This window comes from Culex quinquefasciatus, chromosome 2 (genome assembly GCF_015732765.1).
Source record: "Culex quinquefasciatus strain JHB chromosome 2, VPISU_Cqui_1.0_pri_paternal, whole genome shotgun sequence".
NCBI classification, from domain to species: domain Eukaryota; kingdom Metazoa; phylum Arthropoda; class Insecta; order Diptera; family Culicidae; genus Culex; species Culex quinquefasciatus.
The window spans coordinates 200321139-200338697 of NC_051862.1; the positions used below are offsets into that span (position 1 = coordinate 200321139).

Here is a 17559-nt window from a genome sequence, read left to right on the forward strand (position 1 = left end):
TTATCAGTGGCTTGAAGGTATGAATCATAAGGACATTTCGGACGCACAGCAAAAAAAAAGCTAAACTCGCGAGTTTCACTTAAAAAATGGATACATTTCTGGTTTGTAACGTACGTGTAACTCCTACTCACTTGTAGTCAACCTTCTTCAGCTCTTTCCTATTCTTAATGTGCTTAAACTTCATCTCCCCCTTCTTGTCCTTGTTCAGCGACTTGAAGTGGCCCAACCCGCGATTGCCCGCCCGCCGGTCCGAGTTCTGGATCTTGTAGCTCTTGCCAAAGTCCACGTGCGGCGGCTGCGTAAAGCCAAAATTCCGCGCCACCTGCAGCAGGTCCAAGTTCCCCACGTTAAACACGTCCTTCATATGGTGCCCCTCGTACGCCCGTACGTACGACTTGAACGCCAACTTCCCCGACTGGTTCAAAAAGTAATTCTTCGCCAGCAACGTCTCCAGCTGCAGCTGAATGTCCGCAATCTTGTTCCACGAAAACTCAAACTCGTTCAGCGGTACCTTCGCTTGCTTCAGATACTTCAGGAAAGCCACCTCCTCCGGACGGAGCAGCAGCAGCGCGTGGCCGCACAGGTTGTCCCCGCGAGCGGTTCGTCCCACCCGGTGGATGTACTCCTTGGTGTCGTTCGGGGGGTCGTACTGCACGATCCAGTCCACCGCCGGAATGTCCAGACCGCGGGCGGCCACGTCCGTGCAGAGCAGGATGCCCGACTCGGCGTTGCAGAACTGGAAGAAGACGGACGTGCGCTTGGCTTGCTTTTGCTTGCCCTGTGGGGAAGGAGAGAGAAAGATGGTTAGTTTATATGAAACACGTTACTTAATCTAGCTTAACCATGTTAAACAAAATTAGTTTCATGAAGCAGGTATTAGACTATTTTGTTTGTTTGAGTTGTTTGCGAGTTTGGCAAACTGTAAAACACGAAAAGATCGAATGCCGTTGCGTTTGTTTGATTATCATAGTCTAATAGCTCCTTCACTAACTTCTTTTGATAGGGTTATCAGATCTTCAATCTTTCTAGCTCATTGATAAGGTAGTTTAGATAATATTTTCAACGATAGTTCGCATTATAGAACCGGACAATATTTCAATCAAAATATCTGACACACATATATAGACATTTGGTCAAAATTTGATTCTGAGTCGATATGTATACGTAAAGGTGAGTCTTCGAGGTCAAATTTAGATGTTCATTTTTTGAGTGATTTTATAACCGTTCCTTATTATGTATTGAGATAAGGAAGGCAAAAATAAATTAAAAAGCTAGATGGACAAACTGTGCCTGTCACAAAACAAGAAAATTTAAAAAAAATGCTTATCTGAATAAGACTGCACTCTTTGTTTACAAACCCACAACGGCCCTTTGGCATTGTTTTGCTTGAAATAACGCAAATATGTAACAGAAGTTTAAATTACGTTGCATTTGAAATGGATTCTCTGCTCCAGCTGTCAATAAATTTTTCAGTCCCTTCAAATAGATTGCTTTGATTTTTCGTTAATCAATAATTTGATAACTCCCGCTCCCGACGGTCTTTTCAATATCGAAATCGAGAGAATCTATCATTCAGAAAATTAAAATACAAAACAAATACAAATATACAAAACAAAAAAATAATAAAAACCGACTATAAATTACAAATTCAAAAAATAAATTATTCAAAACTTCAAAAATTTATTAATTCAAAAGTTTTAAAATTCTAAAATTAAGAATTCTAAAAAATATTGAAGAATTTAAACGTTAAAAAAAGTTTTAAATAAAACAAAAAAAAAAAACAAAAAGTAAGCAATTCTAAGATATAAATACAGTAGTTGTTCGGTAACTGGACTGAGAACGTAGCCCAATCACCGAATGTTGCTCGTTAACTGGGCTGAACAAAAAAAAACGAGGGGACCACCGATGCATAACATTTTCCAGATGAAATTTAAAAATAAAAGTTAAGTTTATTTACAATGCTTACTTTTCATATTTCTTTAATTGTAACTTGAAATTAAACAAAAGTTTGAAAAAAGTTTTTTTATTTATTGAATATGATTTTTGCATCCATTTACCCCTCGGTCATTTTGGTTTGTTTTGATTTTTTGACGTTTGTCTGCTTTTTAAGTGGGCTACGGCCCAGTTATCGAGCGCCCAGATAAAAAGCAGCCCAGTTAAACATCGCCCAGTTACCCAACAACTACTGTATCACAAAGTTTGAAAAATAACAATTTAAAAAATATTAAAAATTCAAAATTCTGGAATTAAAAAAATATAAAAATTCGAACTACTAAAAACAATCTAGAGATTTCAAAACTTTAAACACAGTTTGTACTTGAGAATCGAAACATGACAATTTTTTTTTTCAAAATTTGGACCTCTGTCCTCTAACCAAAATTAAGACTCAAAAACTTGTCATTGGATTACTTGTTATTGGGTTTTCTGTAAGATGGCGACATTTATGTTTTTAGCAATTTCAGAATTTGAAAATTTACGAATGTAGAAATTCAGGAATATACGAATTTAATATTTCAGAGATTGAAAAAAATTGCGAATTTAAGAATTTTGAATTATAAGAATTTAATAATTCAAGAAATTAAGAATTAAAAAGAAAAGTATTAAAGAAATTCAATTCAGAAGGAATTAAATAATTTAACCCTCTAACGCCCAGAGCTGTTTGCTTATCGTAAAAATAGTAAATGGCTTAATTTTGGTACAATAATGCAGGAAATACTTTACTTTGACCCACAAACATCGAATTGAGGCAAAAAAGTAGAATTTGAAGTGGTGCACCAGAGCACCATCAGGAAGATGAGCAACTTTTTTTTTTACCACAAAATCTCGTTTTCTTCAAATCTATTGGTTCATTTGTTTGAAAACGCTTCGAAATGTGTTAAAAACTACTTATTCTTTGCTGTAAGACCATATTTCTGAAGTATTAACTACAAATTCTAAAATCTCTGCATTTTCAGGTTTCTTTGATTGGCTCATTCAAAACCCACAAACAACCATTTTCATGAAAATGAGGAAAATAATAAAATTATCGGTCTAATAACAATGTTTTGTCTTGTTTATGAATAGTCAAAACGTTTATAAACTTTTGTTTTGATAAAAATAAGCTATTTCTGTAATTTAGAAAAAGTGCTCCTGAATATTTAGTTGCTCATATGCCTAGGTGGTGCTCTGGTGCACCAAATGAAAAAGGTTGAAAAACACTTAAAACCGGTCCAAACTCACAATGTTATTCACAGGGTTCTTGTCCAAGGTTCAAATGATAGCAAAACATTTTTTGTTTCATAAAATTTTGTGTTTGGTATTTTTACGGGCTTTCGAAAACAGGTCTTATTTATTTCCTAAAATTGGCCCATTTTTGTTTACATTTCACACTGTAACTTTGCTTGTGCTTAACCAAATTTGATGAAATTTGGGGAGATGTTAGTATACATTCTACATGAACACCTGCAACTTAAAGTATCATGAAAAGTTGTGTCAGTTCCGAGATATTTGAGTTCAAAGTTTTGGTGCTCTGGAGTAACCATGGGCGTGAGAGGGTTAAGGATTTAGGCAATTAAAAATTTAGGAATTTATGACTTGAAGAAGTTATGCATGAATTAAAAAAATCTGAATTCAGTAACTTAAGATTTTAGGACTTCAGGAATTTAAGATTTTTTAGAATAGGTATAAGAGTTCTTGAATTAAGAATTTAAGAATATAGCAATTGAAGAATTCAAAAATTTCAGAATCCAGGAATTTTGGAATTTGGGAATATAAGAATTGAGGAATTTGAAAATTTAAGAATTTTTTTTCATAAGAATTTGAGAATCTAAGAATTTAAGAATTAGCAATTAAAGAATTTAGAAACTTAATTTTGGATTTAAAGAATTTCAGGATTTAATAATTTCAGAATCCAAGAAATTAGCAATTTAAAAATAAAAGAACTTAATAATTAAAAAAATTAGGAATTCAAAAATTTAAAAATTTATGCATTTTGGAGTTTTCAAATTTATTAATTTCGTAAATAAAAAAAAAAGAATTCGGTGGCTAAGAATTTAGGAATTTAGGATTTTGAGAACTTGAATTTAAAAATTTTAAAATCTTAGAATTTAGAAATTTAATAATTTTGGAATTCAAAATTTTTAGAATTTATGAGTATAAGAATTTAGGAATTAAGTATTTTAAGGAATTTTAGAATTTGTTGGAATACAAGTTTTTTTTTATAAGAATTTTATAATCCAAGAATTTAAGAATTTGGCAATTTGAGAATTAAAAAAATTTGGCAATTTAAGAATTTAAAAATTTTAGAATTTAGGACTTTAAAATTTCAGGATTTATGGGCAGGGTAGGCAAATGGCAAAAAACCATCGCGAAGCCCTCGTTTGATTTATTACCTTCCAGTTACAGAATTCACTATAATGATGTATGAAGCAATAGTAGATTTTGAACAAACGGACAATTTTGTAGAACATTGTTTTGTTCCAAAGTGAATGCTGTTGACACTAGAGCGTAAACAATGTCTAAAAATGCCACCATCGGCGTCCCTCACTCGCGATGGTGAGGGGATTTTTGTTTACGCTCTAATGTCAACAGCATTCAGTTTAGAACAAAACAATGTTCTACAAAGTTGTTCATTAGTAAAATATCTACAAGTGCTCCATACATGATTATAGTAAATTCCTTAACTGGAAGAAAATAAATTTAAAAAGCTTTTTGGAGGCCCATCGGCAAATACCTTCCCTGTTTATGGGATTCCCAACTTTTACCGACTATTTGACAAAGAAACACAAATTCCCGACTTTTCCCGATTTTCGCGGATTTTGGCGAATGCCCGACAATTTATTAATATAAATTCAAGAATTGGGAAATTCAAAAATTAAAAAATTGAAGGATTCTAGATTTTAAGCATTTGGGAATTTAAAGAATTTAAGAGTCTAAGAATTTAAGATTTTAAGAATTTCAGATTTTAAGAATTTAGGTATTTATTAAATCAAGAATTTAAAATTTTACAACTTAGGATTTTAATAATTTCAGGATTTAAGAATTTAGGAATTTGAGAAGCCAAGAATTTAGCAATTTAATAATATTAAAAAAATCAAGAATTTAAAAATTAAAGAATTTAAGAATTCAAAAATTTAATAATGGAAGAATTTTAGAATATAAAAATTTTAGAATTTAATAATCTTGGAATTTAAAACTTTAAGGATTGAAGGGTCTAAGGATTCTGGAGTTTAAGAATTTACAAATGTAAGAATTTTAGAATTTTGATATCTAAGAATTAATGAATTTTAGAATATAAGGTCTAAAATTTTATAATTAAAAAGTTTAGGAATTTCAAAATAGATTTTTTTCGAATTTTTGTTTTTTTATTTTAACATTTTTGAGTTAAAGTTAAAATTTTTGTTGAATTTTGAGTTTTGAATATAATGATTTATTTATATTTAAATTTTTGTCTTATTCCTCCCCAAGAATGGCAAACGCAACACAAACTCTATTTCTTCCAAATTTCTTCAGCTTTTTTTTTTTTTTTGCTTTTGTCTTCCTAGATCTTAAGGTGAAACTGGACGTCGGTCATAAAAAAAAACTTTTAAGACGACTTTAATCAATTTTTAGACTCGGCAGACTGTTTGCTTGCTGCTTAATTACCGTCTGGCAAACAGATATTTTTTTAAAGATACGGCGTTTTTTCTTAATACTGCTTTCAAAAACGCGAGTCGGAGATTATGTATTTTTGCGATTACAAACTCCTGATTAACGCAATTACCTAGATGTCTGATCTCGACAGTTTACTTGCTATCGTCCTTTTTCTCGTTTGCAACAAACTGAATACTTCTACGTTAAGGCATTTTCTTTAATACTGCTTTTGAAAACTCAAGTCGTCGAATCAATATGGGGAGCATCCCGTATTTTATCGTCATCGTAGAGAAATATCTTGCTTGGACAACTTAACCATTCATTTCTAAGGGTGTTTGTAAGAGAAGCCAAAAAACGAGACATCCCAAATGTTAATAAAATGATAGGTAACACTTACATGAATCGAGTTCACCGGCAGGTCGATATAATTGAACAGCTCGTGGTGGAACTTGACCGACAGGCACGACGAAAAAAACACCATCACCTTCTTCTTGCGATTCTTCTTCAAGAATGTAAACAACACCAGCAGCCGCTTCTCCGACGGACACACGATGTAGCCCTGCTCGAGCCCACTCACCGTCGCCTCCGTCTTGTTGTCGTCCACGCCGACGTAGATCGGCTCGGACTTGAGCGCCAGCTTGCCGAGTTCCTCCGTGCGTGAGGTTTGCGTTGCAGAAAACAGCATCGTTTGACGCTTTTTCGGCAGAATGCTAATGATCTGCTTCATGTCCTCCTCGAAACCGATTTCCAGGATCCGATCGCACTCGTCGATGATCAGACATTGAAGGTTTTTGAACAGGAAGTTGGGAGTTCCTTTCAGATGGTCCAGAAGGCGACCCGGCGTGGCAACAATAATGTTTAGTCCTTTCGACAGCTTCTCGTTCTCCGTGTGTCGACTGGCCCCACCCATCAACAGTCCGTACGTGTAATGGTGGTGCGCACTGAGTTCCTTCAGCACGCCGAAAATCTGCATGGCCAGTTCGCGCGTCGGCGAAATCACAAGCACGCCGGTTCCATTTCTTGGCTTAAACTGCAACTTGTAGATCAACTCAACGGCCGGAATCAGAAAAGCTAACGTTTTGCCGCTGCCCGTTTTGGCCGAACCAATCAGATCGCGACCGGCCAGCAGAGGTGGAATCGCTTTGGCCTGGATCTCCGTCATCTTGGTGAAACCCATTTCGGTGATTGCCTTCAGCGTATTATCGGAAACTTTGCCCTTGAGCGATTCAAACTCTTGGCTTCCGAGCAAGACCTCGTACGCATCTCCGGAACCAACGGTCGGGTGTTCCTCCTGTTCCTCCGAATCATCATGACCGTTCTCCTCGTCGGCATCATCATTCTCCTCTTCGTCACTGTTTTTGGGACGTTTTACAACTAAAAATTTGAAAAGCCCAGGTAAAATCTTCCAAGTTTCAAACCCCTCAAAAGTTACTCACAAGCACCAGCAACGGAACCATTTTCGCCCTCCGAGTTCTTGCGTTTCTTTTGCTTTTTCCGCTTGTCCGCCTTGGTCTGTTCCGGCTCAAGCTCGAAGTTTTCCTCCAAATCCTCCACGGAAGCTGCAAGTGCAAAAATAGTTCAGATAAACAAAAACACGTTTTAAAAAATTTCCCAGCACAAACCTTTGCCGTTTGAAGTGGGCTTTTCCGCGCCCAGCTGGGACTTTATTTTCTGCTTATTCTTCCTGCCCATGGTGGAAATGGACAGAAACTAGTAAATTTCAACGGATTGACACGAAAATTTCTTGGAAAAGTCCAGAAAAACGAGTTATTAACAAAACTGCACGCGCACGTGTGACCGGAGAATGCTCGAATTTGGGCCGCGGTAGTTTGACAGCTAGATGTGTGGATGACGTGTTGTGGATGTGGTCTGTGGATCGTGTTGGTCAGCCCAGCGGGTGAAACGTTTTCGTTTTTAATACGACAGTGGTGCCAGTTTATTTGTAAGTCCAATAAACCAAATTATCATTTTTTGCTTTTTGGGTGTTTTTTGAATACCTCTGACCCAAAGCGGTTTTTAAAACTACCAAGGAAGCAAAAAATAAAAATCAGGTTTATTTGACCTCTCTCAAATTTGGAATTTTCAAATGACGTTGTGTTTTAGGCTAAAAAAAACTAAAAAACTTTTAGCTGTACATTTTGACACTTTCTGGGTTATTGCATATTCTAAAAGTACTCCTAATAAGCTACCTCTCCACCAAAAATGAGAAAAAGTTACTTAAGTCAATAAAAAAATAGAAAAAAAAAACTTCAATGTGAAGTATTCACAGTTAAAACTGAAATAATCTTTTTTTAGTTTCATTTTGTACATTTTTTGATAACAATCCAAGTTTTTTTTTCATAAATTTCACAATTTTACGAAATGGATTATTTATTTTCTTGAACCAGTTTAAATCAGAATAGTAGAAATTAAAAGAATCAAATTCAAACATAAAGAATGGTGTTATAATATGTTAAAATATGATCTCAATCGTATTTTTTTATTTAATTCAGAAAATTATTTATTTAATATTTCATGAACAGCCCTTAAGGGCCGGTCATAGAACTATTTTGAAAATCCGTCGCGGACCGGACGATGGGCAGGTCTGGTTTGGACTATTCCCCCGATGGTTTATTTGATTATGCGGGATGAATTTCGGAGAAAAATTATAGAATTTTCAGTTTAAAAAAAGTATTAATTAGTAATTCCATGTCAAATATGGAAAGGTTGTACCGGACCCTCTCCGATTTCAATGAAACTTTGTAGACATGTTATTATACGCTTATGTAACCAATTTTGTTGTATATGGAGCCAGTTTCACTCGATATTGACATTTTAGAAGGGCGTAATTGTTTTAAATATTTTTGTATTTCGTAATATAACTAATTGCTGTAGCTCGAAGCCATTGCATCGTATTACAAAGTGATCAAAGATAAACTTGTAGGAAATTTGACGGGCTGAAAAACAAAAACACGTCACTTTTATGAGATTTTTTGTTTTTTTTTTTCTTCAAGGTGAGCCTACGATTTTTTTTCGTCCAAATTTTTGTGAAAATTGCCTAAGATGTTACAAAAAAGAATCACGAAATATGCAGGATGGAGCAACTGACCAAAAAATACAAAAAAAATATTAACTGAAACTGTATTTTAAAGTGGTCCAAACGTCAAAATTTTCAAAAGCTGAATACGGGAATCGATTCTCCAGACAATTTTTCATAAAAGTCTCAATATCCACCACTGTCTTAAGTTCAATGTTGGAAACATTGGTTTTTTGATGGTTTTTGACAATTTCTTTATAACAGACTTGCTTTTTCAGTCTCGTAAATATTTTTTGATATCTTTTTTACACCGTTAAGCGGTATACGAACTTCGAAAGGAATCGGTCAAGAAAAAAATCAAATGGGCAGCAGCAGCAGCGCAAGCGAGTCAGAGAGGGTGATGAAAAGCCCCAAGAAATCGTTCCCACTCCTTTGTTCTGCTATTCGTAAAGCTGTTTCTTGACCCCTTTCCTTCCGATCTGCATACAAGCCTTTATCAAAGAATATATTATAACAAAATAAAGTTATTTCACATTTGGGAAAAAAGTTTTCACTTTGAAATGAACAATTTTTTTTTCAAAATAACATTTATTTCAACACTCTTTTTTTATATTTGTTAAAAAATGAAGGTTACTTTTAGTGTGAAAGTGAAACTTGGCACTTGAGGGTTACAAAATTTCACATACAATTTGGCAACACTGCTGCCCGTCAAAACGCAACAGCGTCCACTCACTGGGCACATGTTTACCTAACTGTCGGTAAAGTAGACTAGCTAGTGATGTAAACAAACCGTGCTGTGTTCCTTTCCGCGTAGCCTTTCGTTGCATTCAAAATTCAATTTGGCTTAATTTGCATATCAAATTGCAAATAAACGATAAGAAATTTCTGCGTATCATGCTGTAGTGCTATCAGTAACAATCTTACTATCACCCTTTCCAAAATGTTCCGCAAATTACTGTCCGGTAAGTTAGCTTAAATCTACCGAATTTGCACCGACTAAGTCCAACAATTTCGTACAGTTCCACCCCCACTTCCGTGCGCATTCCGCCACTTTAGCATTTGCGAACTTCCGCCGGAACTGGCCCAACTCCAGCAGACATGCCGCGTCTTTGTAGACTCCCAGCTCAAACCAATCGCTGCCGAACTGGACCGGGAAAGCCGTTTCCCTAAGGAAGTAATTGAGCAGTTGGCTGACCTCGGGATGATGCGAGTTACCGTCGGGCCGGAATATCCGGGTGGTTCCGGGCAGGGCATGTTGGCGCTTTCGCTGATCGTTGAGGAACTGTCCCGGGGGTGTGGCAGCACCGGGTCGATCGTTTCGATTCACAACTGTTTGTATGCAAATTTGCTAGACCGGGTTGGAAGTCGCGAGCAAAAGGACCGGTTCTTCCGGAAGTATTCGTGTGCCACGTTGGGAGCATTTGCGCTTAGTGAAGCGGACGCTGGGTCAGATGTGGCCGCGTTGAGCACCAGGGCTGTGGAGGATGGCGATGGGTTTGTGCTGAACGGGACAAAAGCTTGGGTCACTTCAGCGTTGGAGGCGAAAAGTGGGATTATTTTTGCCACAGTTAATCCGGAACTCAAGTATAAAGGGATAACCGCTTTTTTGGTGGATTTTGAAGAATCCCCAGGGCTTACGATAGGTCGCCCCGAGGAAAAACTCGGCATTCGAGCAAGTTCAACGTGCAACTTGATCCTGGAAAACGTTAAAATCCCAAAATCAAACCTCCTCGGAACGATCGGCGGTGGCTTCCGGCTGGCCATGGAACAGCTTGATCGCGCCAGAATTGGCATCGCCTCCCAAGCACTCGGAATCGCACAAGCCTCCCTGGAAGAGGCCATCGCGTACGCCAAGCAACGAATCGCCTTCGGAGAACCACTCCTCAAACTCCCAGTCGTGCGAACCCGGATAGCGGAAATGGCCGTTCGCATCGAAAGCTCGCGGCTGCTGGTTCGCAAGGCGGCCACGGAGATTGATCGCCAGAGGCCAGCGACCAAGTCGTGTTCGATGGCCAAGTGGGTTGCGGGAGAAACAGCCACTTTTGCGGCGCACAACTGCCAGCAGATTATGGGCGGGATGGGGTACGTGAAGGATCTGCCGGCGGAGCGGTTATACCGGGACGCGAGGATCACGGAGATTTACGGCGGCGTGACGGACGTTCAGAAGGGCATCGTGGCGGACCAGGTGATTAAGCAGTTTGACTAGGTGGTTGAAAGGTAAGATATTCTGTTGTTGTTTACTCATTGTTATGTGGTTCAGGGATTTTTATTTAGAAAAAAAGCATATCTTTTGAAGATATTCCAATTATTTTTCAACTTTTGAGCAATAACGTAAAATATAACAAAAATATTTAAATCATTTTGAGAAAATCCAATTTCAATACAAAGAAGGAAAGAAAGCCTCTACTTTACCGACAGTCTATTTATACATTTTCTAAAGAATTCTTGTTGGATTAACCCTTATGCGTCCATGCTATTTTTACTAATCTCTAGATGGAATTTTCCTGGATTTTCGATTTAGGTGATTCGATTATCCGAAATGAATTTTTGACGAGGACGTTGGGTAATCTAGTACGAACTGTGTTATTTTTTTTTTAGAATTTTAAAGTTCCTAAGGTTATGTTTTTTTATTCCTATTTTTTTAATTTTGAAATTTTGAACCTCTGCATATTTTTATTTTATTTTAGTATTTAAGAATTTTTGTGTTTATAATTTTTGGAGTTAACTTAAGTATATTTTGTTTGAAGCTAAAAATATTTTTATTTTCTATTTTTTCAATTCTGAATTTTTGATTTTTTTTTTTGTCAGAAAATTAAACGATTATGATTATGGCTGTTTCCTCTGTTTTACTGAATTCTGAATAAAAAGAAAATCCGTCCTTTTAATTTAATGCATTTTACGATTCTGCGTTTTTGAATTCGGCCTCGTTATCTGGAGTTTTGAGTTCCTTCCGAGCCAGCATGTATCGAAGTCATTTTGAGTAATTTTTACTCTACGAAAACTTTGGCTTTCGTGTTTTATGCTTTTTTTCATAATTTTGTATACGCATTTCTTGACAACGCGTACCAAAACATATTCTGGGACTAAACAAAAATTACTCACGGTGTGTATCCTAGAACAAACTTAAAATTAAAAATTTGGCAAGTCTGATATTTGGCCCCATGAAAGAAGGGCTCTTTCCCGTTTCCAGTTCCAACCCAAATTTAACAGATTTCTAGCTTTCTTTGAAATAACCTCAAAATCCAAGCTGGAAGCCTCAAAACGACCGAATAAAAATCTTTTCTTTGTTCAATTTGTCATGAAAATACAGCAACAGATTGTCCGGATACAAATTCGAGCTTAACCTTAAAAATATCATAGTAGGCAGTGTTCGTCATTTGAATGGGAACTAAATCCTCAAATTTAGGAGAAACTCACTTAATACTTTACGAAATTTGATATATCTCTGCTTAAATTGAACCAAAATAGATACTTTTTTATGAAAAATGTTCAAAAAACCGTTTTCTTCAATGTGATATATTGAACCAAAATTGATACTTTTTATGGAAAATGTTCGGAAAACTATTTTCTTCAATGTGATTGATATGAAAATGTTTTAAAATATTATATTGTTGTACGGCAGAGGTTTGAAAAAATAATGTTGGGTTGGGAACCTTTTGGGTAATAAATAGCTTATAAATGAAATACTCTAAGTTTAGCAATGGTTTAAGCTCGAATTTGCGTCCGGGCAATCTGTTGCTGTATTTTCATGACAAATTGTACAAAGAAAAGATTTTTATTCTGTCGTTTTGAGGTTTCCAGCGTGTATTTTGGGGTTATTTCAAAGAAAGCTAGAAATATGGTAAATTTGGGTTGGAAACTTTTTATTTAGGGTCAAATATGTAATTTAGAATCTCTTGAGGCACATTCATAAGAAATTTGATGGATATGAACATGAACCCATCGATTTCTATCGACTTTTCTGAAGAAAAATCCCTAAAATAAAAAAAAATCTTCAAAAAAAGTTGCTCTAGACCTCCGACGAAATATTACGCCGGACCCCGCAAAATGTCTGGAAAGAGCCGTTCTTTTATTGTGCCAAATATCAGACTTGATTTAAAATCGGCTCAAAAATTGATTTTTGATGATTTTTTAGATCGAAACCAATTTATAGGCGTGGTTGGGTCTTAAAGAGTCGATTGGTAAACAGAAAATGGTCACGAAACATTAAATCAAATTTGTTTGCTTTTTACAAAAAAATCTTTTAGCAACTTCTCACATTTTTTTTCAAATCCTGATTCCTGATCTTGTTGAATGATAAAATGCTGAAAGGATATCATTTTCTAAAAACATTTTTAGAGTTTTTTTAGGTCCAACAAACAAAATTTTCCTGTTCTGCATTTTTTGTGTTTGCAAAACCTCTGACTCATGGTGGTTTCAAAAACACACAAAAAAAATCATTGAACCATTGATAAATTTTCTAGTTTCAGCCTTGCAGAAATATATTTATTTTTATTTTGTAAAAGCAAGCTAAAAAAATTTAACCGACAAATGAGAACAGTTGTGCCACATTTGTCCTGCGGGCCATACTTTGACAAACAAAATTGAAAATTTATGAATATTATTTTCTAATCTAATCTGATCGAACATAAGCGCAGCCAACAAAAATAAAAAATAAAAACATGGTCATAAGATATTTATTGAAAGTGTTTCAACTGAGATAATTTGGATTTCTTGTACAATTTTTGTAAATCTTTAATACCAAAATTGTATTTTAAAATGTGAATTTTTATTTACTTTAGCAAATATTTCTAAGGGTAAAGTGAACTTTAGTTATGCACACTTCTTAAGCTTTTATTGAAAAAAAAGGTCCAAGAAACAAGGTTTTATTTGTTTTTTTTTTCAATTACCTTGTTGAGTTGGGGTATCCAAGAACACCTATAAAGTAAAAAATTAAAAGTATGTTTATTGGACCTTTAAAAAAACCCGACTAATTTGTTGTTTATTCATTTTTTAAAACATTTTTTTGATGAAAATGAACCTTTCTAATGACTATAACTATAACCCTTACTAATAAAATTCTTAAAACGTCTTAATTTTTAGCTGGGCAGAAAGGAATTGAATATTTCAGATGCAGTTTTGGGGAGAATGCATACGTAAGACATATTTACAGTGACCTTGAATAAATTTATCAAATTTGTAGGACTCAATTAAAACAAATCTAAAAATGCCAACGACACGCAAAGTTCCTCAGCCCGACCCATTTGTTATTTAAACATTTTTTTAAACATACTTTAACGAAAATAAACCTTTCTAATTACCTTTACTAATAAAGCTCTAGAATTCTCAAAACATCTAAATTTCAAGCTGGGCAGAAAGGAAATGAATATTCTTGAAGCATTTTTTTGTGGCATGGAAGCAAAATTACTAAATATTTACAGCGACCTTGAATAAATTTTTCAAATTTGTTTGACACGATTGAAAAAAAGCAATAAAAAACAAATTCAAAAAATATAAAAAATGCCAACGACACGCGACGTTCCCAAGCGGTCACCCATCTAAGTACTAATCGCGCCCGATGTTGCTTAACTTCGGTGATCGGACGAGAACCGGTGTTTTCAACATGGTATGATCGTTGACAAGAGTTGCTGCACTGTGCGCGGTACAAATGTTGCTTGAAGGTTAAAAATGGCAAACGATGGTGATTTTGTGTTTGTTGTTACGGACGTTTTCGCATGAATGACTTTTGGCTGCCCCTTTCACATGTCCCATATTGTCTAGTGGTTAGGATATCCGGCTCTCACCCGGAAGGCCCGGGTTCGATTCCCGGTATGGGAAGCTTTTTTGCTTCGCAGATTTTTTTTGTTGTTCAGAACAAAACAAGTGTGCGTAGCTCAGTTAAGATTTATTTTAAATAAAGGAGATTGAGAAAAACTAATTAAAAAAATAACAAAACACATTTTTGCAGTAGCGCGTGCAATAAGGTTTATTTCAAAATAACTAATTAGAATCAAATGCAAACGGTTGAAAATACCCATCATTTCAAGTAACTTTCAAGCTCAATAACTATTTCATGTCCTTCTCATTCGCTCCGGGTCCGCTTTACTTCGAGCTCGCCTCCTGCTGCTCAAACTTGGGATACTTGGCCTCGACGTCCGCCCAGCTGAGCCGTCCGGTGGCCAGGTCGCGCACCACTCCGGCCACTTCATCGAGCTGTTCGAAAGAACAAAAGCCAAAATTAGTATTTAAAATTGAAGAAACAGTTTCGCCGAACTTACCCCAATGCGAACCTGCTTCAGCGAGTCCCGCTCGCGCAGCGTCACCGTGTGCGGTTCCTTGAGCGTATCGAAGTCAATCGTCACACCGTACGGGATGGCGATCTCGTCGGTGCGCGCGTACCGCCGACCGATTGAACCGCTCGAGTCGTCCACCTTGTGCGAGATGTCCACGCTGGTCAGGGCCGATGCTGCGAATTTGAAAGCTCGAGTTAGTTACAATTTGAAGTAAGCGGTTTTGGGGAACTTACAGATCTTCTTGACGAATGGGGTGAAGTCGGCGTTGTTGCTCAGCGGTAGGACGGAACACTTGAGCGGGGCCACGACCGGAGGCAGTGAGAAGTAGCAGCGCTGTTCGTCGCCTTCGCGCATCTGGAAGCTGTGCTCCAGTAGCGAGTACATGATGCGGCCAACGCCGAACGAAGGTTCGATGACTGAGGGAGTGATCTCCTCGACGTGTACCGTCTTCGAGCTAGACTTGACGGCAATCATGTCGCTTTTCAGGGTGACCGCAGTTCCGTTGACGTCCAGCGTGTGTTCGCCGTTGCCGGCGAGGTTCTTGCCGATGGATTCCACCTCGTCGAGGCTCAGCTTGGCCAGAAGTTCGGTGATGTTCTTGGCGTCCTTCTTGAACACCTTGCCGATGGCGGCCTTGTTCGGCACGACCTCCGTAACTTCGATCGTCTTCGGCGCCGGGAGCTTCTTTTCGGCGACCAGCTTGACTCCGGTGGCGTTCGTGTGCTGAGTTAGATCGTACGCCGATCGATCGGCACAGCCGACGCACTCGACCCAGCCGTAGCTGGTCAGACATTCGGCGTCCCAACAGTCGCACGCGTAATGGGCCATTTCGTTGCCCATGTGCTGCCGGAAGCGTAACCGATCGGGCAGGATTCCAATCTTCAGCATAAACTGCTGAATTCGAGCCATAAAGTAGCCAAGCGTTTCGTTCGCGACCAGCCCACTCGCGACGGCGTCCCCGATCTTGATCTGCTGGGCGCTCTTGCCGTCCATCTGGTTGCAGGCCGAGTACAGCGTCATGACCACGTCCCGGACGTTCTCAAACTTGGGATGGTCCTTGAGCTGCGGATCGCAAAAGTGTTCAATCTCGCACATCGTGAACTCACGCACCCGGATCAACCCAGACCGCGGCGAGATCTCGTTACGGAACGAATTGCCAATCTGGGCGGCGGCAAACGGCAACTTGCCCTGGTTGAACTCCAGCAAGCGCTTAAAGTTGACAAAGATTCCCTGAGCGGTCTCCGGTCGCAAGAACCCTTTAACCAACCCAGTCGGACCAATCTGCGTTCCAAACATCAGATTAAACTCGATCGGCTCCGTCAAGTCATTCCCGGTAATCGGACTCTTCATGCCGAACTTGGTCAAAATCGCGGCCATCTCCGCCTTGTTCATTCCATCCAGCTTAATCACAATGTCCTCGCACTCGTCCTTCAACTCCTTCGCCGCGTCCTTCGCAGCGGCCAGCTTCTCCAGATGGTTCTTAATCAAATGGTCCAACCGGAAGCACTCCCCGTTCTTGACGTCCTTCACCATCAAATCGGCAAACCGGTCCACATGCCCCGAAGCCTTCAGCACCGGCTCCGGCGTCAAAATTGAACAATCCACCTCCAGCATCTGCTCCTCAAGCACGAAGAACTGCCGCCACACGTTGATCATGTTCGCCTTCAGCGCGCAACCCATCGGTCCAAAGTCGTACTGCCCCGTGATGCCGCCGTAGATGGCAAAGCTCTGGTCGTAGAAGAACCGTCGCTTCAGCAGATCCTCCATCCGGGCGCGGTCGAAGCTGGCCACCGACGGCGCCAGCGCCAGCTCCCTGTCCTCCAGGATCTTCTTGCGCGCCTTCAACTCGTTGACCGCCTTTTTGACGTCGATCTCCGGCGCGCCCTCGGCCTTGAGCTTGCGCACCAGGTCACCCTGCGGAAGTATCGATTTAGTAACATTCGTTAGATTTCACCTTAAGGCAACACCCACCTGCTCCTTAACAGCCTCCCGCAGCGGGGCCAGCTGTTCCTCAATCTTCGGATCCGCGGCCATACTCTCCAGAATCTGCGCCTTCAACTTAAAGTCCCGATGCTTCTTATTGGAGCCCCAATTGAACGGCTTCCTAGCAGGCTTTTGCTGACTGTACTGTCTCGCCGAACAAACCTTTTCAAAAGGATGATGAAATTTCGCGACCACGAACCAACTCCGGGGGGTGGTTGTCAACGGCAGTAGGCTAAGAAACGATGTCGCACCGGTGCTTCTTCGGAACAGGGCTATTCTACTAAGGCAAACGGGAAGCGCCTGGTGCATTTACACGGGTTGGTTCGCTTTTGGTGAAGGGGGGACGGACCACTTTGGTTGGTGGCCAACGCGTCAGCACATTCACTTCGAGCAGTCGCGAAACGATTTTCTGCCGGGTCGCGAAAAAAAAAGTTGAGAGTAGAGAACGTGTTGGGAAAGTGTTATTTTGACAGTTTTGCTTTGATGTTTTGGTTTGTGATGGCTGGTGAGAGTGCGCTTCAGGTTGTGAAAGTGGGAACCAAGGAACGCAAAGATGAGATTGGAGGAGTGGCGTAGAGATGGCGGTAGTTAAAAACCCGCAATAAGATTTCGTGACGGATTTCACTTAAATATCTGGAGTTTTTTTTAAAGGTCCAATAAACCAAATTTCCAGTTTTT

General features: G+C 38.7%; 3 protein-coding genes and 2 non-coding genes across 5 annotated transcripts; 2 read left to right on the forward strand and 3 right to left on the reverse strand.

Moving 5' to 3' along the window:
* Positions 1-66: 66 nt before the first annotated feature.
* On the reverse strand, positions 67-7440 carry LOC6043465 (probable ATP-dependent RNA helicase pitchoune). Its single transcript, XM_038252204.1, has 4 exons — positions 7233-7440; positions 7047-7169; positions 6008-6984; positions 67-778 (listed from the first exon to the last, which is right to left on the reverse strand). The coding sequence occupies exons 1-4, from the start codon at positions 7300-7302 to the stop codon at positions 128-130; spliced, it is 1821 nt and encodes a 606-aa protein (XP_038108132.1). The 5' UTR covers positions 7303-7440; the 3' UTR covers positions 67-127.
* A 1957-nt stretch (positions 7441-9397) lies between these two features.
* On the forward strand, positions 9398-10985 carry LOC6043464 (short-chain specific acyl-CoA dehydrogenase, mitochondrial). The gene is made up of 2 exons (XM_038257308.1): positions 9398-9588; positions 9646-10985. Exons 1-2 carry the CDS (start codon positions 9567-9569, stop codon positions 10830-10832), a joined length of 1209 nt encoding a protein of 402 aa, XP_038113236.1. The 5' UTR covers positions 9398-9566; the 3' UTR covers positions 10833-10985.
* A 3141-nt stretch (positions 10986-14126) lies between these two features.
* On the reverse strand, positions 14127-14245 carry LOC119768170. Its single transcript, XR_005277987.1, has one exon. It is a non-coding gene; the product is annotated as a 5S ribosomal RNA (ribosomal RNA).
* Positions 14246-14371: 126 nt separating this feature from the next.
* Positions 14372-14443, forward strand: Trnae-cuc. Its single transcript has one exon. It is a non-coding gene; the product is annotated as a tRNA-Glu (tRNA).
* Positions 14444-14564: 121 nt separating this feature from the next.
* LOC6043461 (glycine--tRNA ligase) lies at positions 14565-17358 on the reverse strand. The gene is made up of 4 exons (XM_038255255.1): positions 16870-17358; positions 15132-16812; positions 14884-15071; positions 14565-14818 (listed from the first exon to the last, which is right to left on the reverse strand). Exons 1-4 carry the CDS (start codon positions 17188-17190, stop codon positions 14708-14710), a joined length of 2301 nt encoding a protein of 766 aa, XP_038111183.1. The 5' UTR covers positions 17191-17358; the 3' UTR covers positions 14565-14707.
* Between the last annotated feature and the right edge of the window lie 201 nt (positions 17359-17559).

Bases quoted from the DNA above. Each gene is read 5' to 3' on its own strand.
- LOC6043465 (XM_038252204.1), bottom strand. From the start codon at position 7,302: ATGGGCAGGAAGAATAAGCAGAAAATAAAGTCCCAGCTGGGCGCGGAA. The intron at 7,170-7,232 runs GTTTGTGCTGGG...TTGCACTTGCAG, and splicing joins GCCCACTTCAAACGGCAAAG to CTTCCGTGGAGGATTTGGAG. The intron at 6,985-7,046 runs GTGAGTAACTTT...TCAAATTTTTAG, and splicing joins TGGTTCCGTTGCTGGTGCTT to TTGTAAAACGTCCCAAAAAC.
- LOC6043464 (XM_038257308.1), top strand. From the start codon at position 9,567: ATGTTCCGCAAATTACTGTCCG. The intron at 9,589-9,645 runs GTAAGTTAGCTT...AATTTCGTACAG, and splicing joins GTTCCGCAAATTACTGTCCG to TTCCACCCCCACTTCCGTGC.
- LOC6043461 (XM_038255255.1), bottom strand. From the start codon at position 17,190: ATGCACCAGGCGCTTCCCGTTTGCCTTAGTAGAATAGCCCTGTTCCGA. The intron at 16,813-16,869 runs GTGGGTGTTGCC...ATACTTCCGCAG, and splicing joins GGGAGGCTGTTAAGGAGCAG to GGTGACCTGGTGCGCAAGCT. The intron at 15,072-15,131 runs GTAAGTTCCCCA...TCAAATTCGCAG, and splicing joins CCCATTCGTCAAGAAGATCT to CATCGGCCCTGACCAGCGTG.